A 7,006-nucleotide genomic window follows, 5' to 3' on the forward strand; every position below is an offset into this window, starting at 1 on the left:
TTGCGGACACGCGGCGGAATGTTGGAAGCCGGGGAGCACTTGGGCTCTGGAGCAGGCAAAAAGAAATCTGGTCAACGAGTACTTTCTCGTGGGGGTCACCGAGGAAATGGACGAGTTCATAGAGTTGCTCGAGCTGGCGCTGCCCAGGTGAGTTTTTAGTACCAACAGTGCAACAGATTCTGTTCATCCAAGGCCAGTTTCTGTTATTTATCTAATTACTTTCTTAAATTTAAATCATAGCTTACCCACCCAACAGGTTCTTCAAAGGTGCCACGGACTATTTCCGCAAATCGAGCAAGTCCCATCTGCGGCGAACAAAGTCCAAGGTGGACCCGCAGCCGGAAACCATCAACCAGATCCAGAAGTCGTCCATCTGGCAGATGGAGAATGAACTGTACGAGTTCGCTCTGGAGCAGTTCCACTTCATGCAGAAGAAACTTCGCACGCCCTCAGGTAAGAGCTCAATGCAGGATTTTTTCTACGAAAAGATCAAACCAAATCAAATCGCCGCCTCCGCCGGTCGTAACTAGCTCTCGGTTCGATGGGGAGCGAGGAGGCCCGGGTTGTGATAGGGAGGGGACGAAAGACTTCAATCTCAGTCAATGGGTGCGAGAGGACCGAGAGGAGACCGTAAGGATATTGAATTTGTGAGTCTAAAAAGTAGTGCTGTTGATTAGTTGGTAAATTTTCTTGATGGAAAAGGCGTGACGTTTTTTTTATTCAATCGGAGAATTGATGAAACGAGTGAATGATTTAGATTGTAGGCAAAGAAAAGACCGGTTTTAGAATATATTTGTACAACTAGCTGTACCTTCAGTTTACCTCATTTGTAGATAATTTTCCTAAGTTCATTCCACGGCGTTTAAAATTTTAAACCATTGATTTAGCAAAAGTATCTTCACTAAGAAAAAAAAAAAAGTCAACACATACAATAATGAAACGATACAAAATCAATAATAATAAAACATTTTTATATTACTGAACTGTCGAATTGACCACGTGGCTGAATTAGAACAAAAGAAATCATTACTTCATGCTAGGTATAAGTCACATTTCGTCGTGCCATTGTTCCAAATATTTTGACAATATTGTTTATGTCGTCATTGGGACCTGGTATTCACGACATCCCTGGTGGGTTAACCATATGGTGAAGATCTGGTATGTTGTCGACTGGCCGTCGATGAAGCCGACTTGATAACTTCGCACGAGCTCATACGTTTTAGGTGATCTAGGATAGGATAGGACTTTGTAGCAGCCATTCAAAATGATGATCGCTCTGAAGTTCTCACATTTCAAATGGTCGCCTTTCTTGGGAATGGATCAGATTACCTCTTCCTTCCACTCCTCCGGTAGCCGTTCTGCTTCTACCTTTCAATCACCTCACGTTCAATCGGTAAAAGGCTCCCGTCCTTATCCCTACAAATTTTGGCTCGTGGCATGGAGCCGTTGAAAGATGCGTTGAGCTTCTGATAGAACTTCCGTGTTTCATTGGAACGGATCAGCAGTTCCATTTTCTTGCACTATTTACGCTTCTTCAAGGCGGCGTTTTTACTCTCGAAAGAGGCAGGTCTGCTGTTTTCACTTCTGTTTGTATTATTCCACGTTCTTTTTTTTATCTAGTTCATTTATTTGGGGCTCAATCGCGTATAACGCTTTGCGGAGCCGAAGCTCTTTTTTGTACATACATTATACAGAGTAATAACTTTTTGATGATATCTGTTAGTAATGGGTGGAAGCCAGGGTACTCGTGGCAGCTCGAGGTTAGAAGGTCACATTTTTAGGGATGGACAGGGTAAGGATTGGACCACTACAGCTCATCCGGAGGTGAATCGCATCTTGCTAGCGTATTCGGTGCCTTGTGGTGTTGGTACCAACTTGTTGTGGGACTTGGTCTTCCGGATGGCCAGGAGCAGCTTGGTAACACAAAGAGGACAAAACAGAGAAAAAAAAAACTGGAGAAGAAAACACAAGCGATATTGGGGACGGAGATTACCTTTCGGAGATCTTTTTAGCAGACTCACCAATGTTCCCGGTAGAATCAGCTCAAAGCTGTAAATTTATTGTTTAAGAATAGATGCATAATGTAACAACAATTCGTACTCACAATTGGTCTTCTTACTAGGCAATTCGAATCCTGTATATCGGTACAAATAAGGGCTCATATAGGGAAATATAGAATGATCTGTAACTCTAATAGGAAATTAAGTTAGAATTTAACAATTAAATAATATAATTCGTAATTCACTTTTCAATTCTGCGTATACAATTCAGCATCCAAACAATGATTTGCAAATTCTAATTATCACTGTCTATCTGACATCTTGCATTCGTTTCGTTGCTGCTCTCACACATTCGCATGAGAAACGCCAAAGCTTCCGGGGGGTGCTTCGATGGACGACGTTGTCGCAACATCCTCCCCCTCGTGTCGTACGGGCACTGGTTCGACGACACCATATCCGCTGCGCACACGACGCCGTCCGCAATCGACATCACCATGATCACTTTGCGTTTCATCTTTGTGATCGCAGACATCCAAAACCGCTAGCTTACAAACTGCTCTCCTCTTCAACACCCCTGTAGATGTATTCACGTCCGCCAGACGTACTGCTCCATCCTTGCCGGGATAAGTTCGGCTCACCCGTCCACGTATCCATTGGTTCCGCATCTTCCCGTCGACTATAACAACCAACGCTCCTTCCTTGATAGGCGTCACGTGATTGAACCATTTAGATCGGCGTGATATTACTGGCAAATACTCGGAGATCCAGCGACTCCAGAAAGCGTCCAACTTCTGTTGAATAAGGTCCCAGCTGCCCTTCAACGCTTTTCGTTCACACGCCGGCGCTTTGATCGGTTGCCGCACTCCACTAGAGCTAAGCATCAGAAAATGATTGGGAGTCAACGACTCCTGCTCCTCGCTGTCAACAGGCAAAAACGTTAAAGGGCGCGAATTGACCATATGCTCCGCTTCTGCCAACAGTGTCATGAAAGACTCGTCGTCCAGCTTCCTTGATTCCGGCAGAGTTCCCAGTGCGGTCTTCACGGATCGGACCATGCGCTCCCAGCATCCGCCCATGTGTGGAGCTGAGGGAGGGTTGAATCGCCACTGGGTATTGGTGTCCGTGAATGTGCTGCTCAAGCTAACGTTGATGTTCCGCTTCCGCCACTCATCTTCCAACTCTCTACTCGCGCCGATGAAATTCGTCCCGTTATCCGTATAGACTTCTTGTGGTGCTCCTCTGCGAGCGATGAACCGCCTAACTGCTTTCTTACAAGAATCGGTAGAAAGCGAATGCACTACCTCCATATGTATAGCCCGTACGGTTAGGCATGTGAATATCGCTACCCACCGTTTAACTGCACTACGACCGATCTTCACTAGGTAGGGCCCGAAGTAGTCTATGCCCACAAATGTGAAGGGTCTAACGAATGGTGTAACGCGGGACCGAGGCAGTTGACTCATCTTCGGGACTGCAGGGACGGCTTTGTAAACGCGGCACCACTGGCAACGTTTCGCAACTGATCGGACGCATGATCTTAGCTTCGGGACGAAAAACTTCTGACGCACTTCGTTTACGACCGTTTCATTGTTGGCGTGACGAAACTTTCGGTGATACCAGTCCAGTAGCAAGTCCGTAATCGGGTGTCCTTTAGGTAGAACTACTGGGTACTTGGTGTCGTAGTGTACGTAATCTGCGGCTGCGATTCTACCATCAACACGGATCAATCCATGCTCATCCAACACAGGAGGAAGATTTGTCAACGAACTGCTTCGACCTAACGATTGTTGGTTTTCAGGTGTTGACTGCTTGTTGTGTGTCAATATAGCGACCTCATCCGGGTAACCATCTGATTGAGCGAGCCGCCAGAGACATCTTTCCGCACTCCGCAAATCTTCACCGCTGACACTCCATGCACCTTCGGAAGGCCTTCTTCCAATTCGTTGTAGAAGCCTATTACAAAACCCATAGACATACGCCATGCTCCGTAACAGCCTTTCGTATTTTGAGAATCGCGAAATATCAATCATGGGAACTGACAAAAAATGACTGCACACGTAAGCTAGTCTCAATTCCTCTGACGTTTCTTCAATCATCACGAACTTGTCCTTTGGCCAATGATTCTTCTCTTCGTACAGAAAGGCGGGCCCTCGCATCCATCGGCTGTCGGAGTTACAATTCGGTCCTTTTCCCCACTTGGTGGCTTCATCTGCAACATTGATCTTCGTTCCCAACCATCGCCACTCTTCAGTTTTCGATAAGCTCAAAATCTCATTCACCCGAAACGCAACGTACTGCCGGTATCGACGGGTGTCAGACTTGATCCATGAGACGACAGTGCTGGAATCACTCCAAAAGTAGGTGCGTGTTACCTTTATGGAATGGCCATCCTCGATGGTCTTGCGCAGACGTGCTCCAATTACGGCTGCCTGCAATTCCAGTCGTGGGACGGAAACTAGTTGGAGTCACTTTCGTTTTAGAGGCAACTAACGCACATTGTATCTGCCCTCGATCTCGAACACGGAAGTAAGCTGCGGAAGAGTATGCTTGTGCACTCCCATCCACGAATACGTGAAGCTCCAGGGTATCGAAACAGGTAGGATCGTAACCCCGAAAGTAACTTCGAGGGATGCGAACGTTGTTCAACTCCTTCAGCATCTGCAGCCAAAGCTTCCAGCGCGAGAACAGATCTTCGGAAATCTGCTCATCCCAATCTATTTTAGCTCTCCACACGTCTTGCAGCAGTATTTTTCCTTGGATCACTAGTGAGCCCACTAGCCCCAAGGGGTCGTAAATCTTCATAACAAAGCTCAGCATTGTACGTTTAGTCGGCGCAACCTCACTTTCCAGGTCTCCTTGAAGATTAATCGTGAAGCAGAACACATCGTCACCTGGAATCCACGATATTCCAAGCACACGCTCGAAAGCGCTCTGACTGTTCATCGAAAGACTTTTCACTGCGGCCGGATTAGCTTCTCCGATTGCTTCCAGAACCGATGTTCGATTAGATACCCAATTGCGTATGCGGAAGCCCGTTTTGCTGTGGACTTCAGCAACTTCTAACGCTAGCTCGACGGCTTCCTCTTCAGTGTCGACGCTATCAAGATAGTCGTCGACGTAGTGCTTGTTTTTGATCGCCGAAGCTGCTCTTGGGTACTGAGCCTCATGCTCCGTTGCGTTGAGATTCTTCACGTACTGTGATTGGGCCGGGGAACACGTCGCTCCGAAGATAGCAACATCGGACGCCATCGTCACCATAGGTTCGTTCGAGTGATTGCGGTAAACAAACAATAGCGCGCTCCTGTCCTTTTTTCGGATTCCAACTTGCAGAAACATTTCTTGTATGTCGCCGGAAAAGGCAACTTCTCGCTCACGGAACTTGAACGTAACAGACAGCTGCGGAGTTAAAAGATCGGGTCCTTTCAGCAGCATCGAATTCAGCGATGATCCGCCAGCTTTTGCCGCCGCGTTCCAAATGACGCGTACCTTCCCGGCTTTGTTTGGGTTCAACACGACGCCTAATGGAAGATACCAAACACGTCTGGGGTCGAAACTTGCCATTTCTTCCTCAGTAACTCGGTGAATATAGCCCTTGGACTCGTAGTCTGCCACTTGCTGCCTCACACTGTCGTACAACTGCGGATTTTTCTCCAGACGTCTCTCCAAGCATTTCAACCGACGCTCAGCCATTGGTCTACTATCCGGGAACTCGACGACATCTTGCTTCCAAAGTAATCCGGTCTCGAACTTTCCGCTACCCGTTCTAACTGTTGTTTCTTGTAGAATTTGGCGTGCTCGTTGATCCTCGTTGCCCGCCAAGTTGGGTGCTACGGCAACTCCAAGGCTTTCCACGGAGAAAAATTCCCGTACGTAATCATGCAGGTCACGATCGGACGTTTCCGTGCAAATGTGCATCTGACGGTGCTGAAACTGTTCTTCTCCCCCTCGTACACGGCCGCAGATGACCCATCCTACTCGCGTCCTTGCAGCGATCGGTTCTCCCTCTGTTCCTTCCCGAATCTTCGTTGTTGTTAGTAGGTGCGAATTGCTTAATCCAATCAACAATCTCAAAGAATTGAGGCATCGGTATGCAGGGATCATTTGTTCGTCAGACACGATCGAAATCACGAGCGGCCGCCAGTCGTTCTCAACCGACCCGCGGCGACGGTACACATCTCGAAATTCCGGAACCGATTGCAGAAGTTTTTGAGCCCTCGGTGATAGACGTTGAACACGGCGATGATAACGATTGTGTCGAATGTAGGAGACCCAACAGCGCTGAGTTGTACATGGTACGATGCGGAAATTGCAAGCATTAGTACCATTTCTCGTGTGCGAAAGTGGATACAGTTACGGCACAATCTAGCGATTACGTTTACGGTAAATGCAAAGCAAAGGATCCACCTCCTCCCACCAGCTCGCGTACCGGGCGTTCGAGTGCTGCCAGTTCAAAAAGAGCTCAGATTGCTCGGGAACTACAACGTTTGGAAGAAGAGAGGTTGCTTTTCGAAAAGGCAATTGACGAAAAGTTGGAACGCGAGAAGGAGTTCTTGGCTCGGAAGCATGAGCTGCTTCGCCAGCAGGACGAAGAGGTGTTTAGTATACGGAGTAGCCGCAGCAGCCGAAGTCAAGCAAGCAGTAGGCAGAAAGTGGAAGCTTGGTTCAACAACCAAATGTCCGATTTACCCACCATCGGGTCAAACCAATCAATTCTTCAACAGGTCCCAGCGACTGGACCTGCAGGGCCTGTTGGTTCGTCAACTCCTATGGAAATGAGCAGAGTGGCGGAGGTTGGTCTTCAGCGGGATCAAGCTGGAACAACGGAAGTGGAGTCAGTTCCGCGTACCACCGACAGCATTTCGATTGGTGAGAGTCCTGGTGCCGAAGATGATTTCCAACAGCGAGGTCAGCAACAAAATGTAGAACGGCCGGAAAGTGTCCTGAATTTACCGTTAGTGAACATTCAACCGTATATTCGTCTCCTCGAAGAAGCGAACCCTACATGC

The 7,006-nt window shown here is 47.7% G+C and overlaps 2 protein-coding genes across 2 annotated transcripts; one reads left to right on the forward strand and one right to left on the reverse strand.

Annotated features, from left to right (window-relative positions):
• Nucleotides 1–6: 6 nt before the first annotated feature.
• Nucleotides 7–983, forward strand: LOC134288835 (heparin sulfate O-sulfotransferase-like). Its single transcript, XM_062854724.1, has 2 exons — nt 7–147; nt 257–983. The coding sequence occupies exons 1-2, from the start codon at nt 107–109 to the stop codon at nt 528–530; spliced, it is 315 nt and encodes a 104-aa protein (XP_062710708.1). The 5' UTR covers nt 7–106; the 3' UTR covers nt 531–983.
• Nucleotides 984–2,344: 1,361 nt separating this feature from the next.
• On the reverse strand, nt 2,345–5,915 carry LOC134285973 (uncharacterized). The gene is made up of 2 exons (XM_062847533.1): nt 4,572–5,915; nt 2,345–4,429 (listed from the first exon to the last, which is right to left on the reverse strand). The coding sequence occupies exons 1-2, from the start codon at nt 5,913–5,915 to the stop codon at nt 2,345–2,347; spliced, it is 3,429 nt and encodes a 1,142-aa protein (XP_062703517.1).
• Between the last annotated feature and the right edge of the window lie 1,091 nt (nt 5,916–7,006).

The sequence above is a fragment of the Aedes albopictus genome, chromosome 2, assembly GCF_035046485.1.
Source record: "Aedes albopictus strain Foshan chromosome 2, AalbF5, whole genome shotgun sequence".
NCBI classification, from domain to species: domain Eukaryota; kingdom Metazoa; phylum Arthropoda; class Insecta; order Diptera; family Culicidae; genus Aedes; species Aedes albopictus.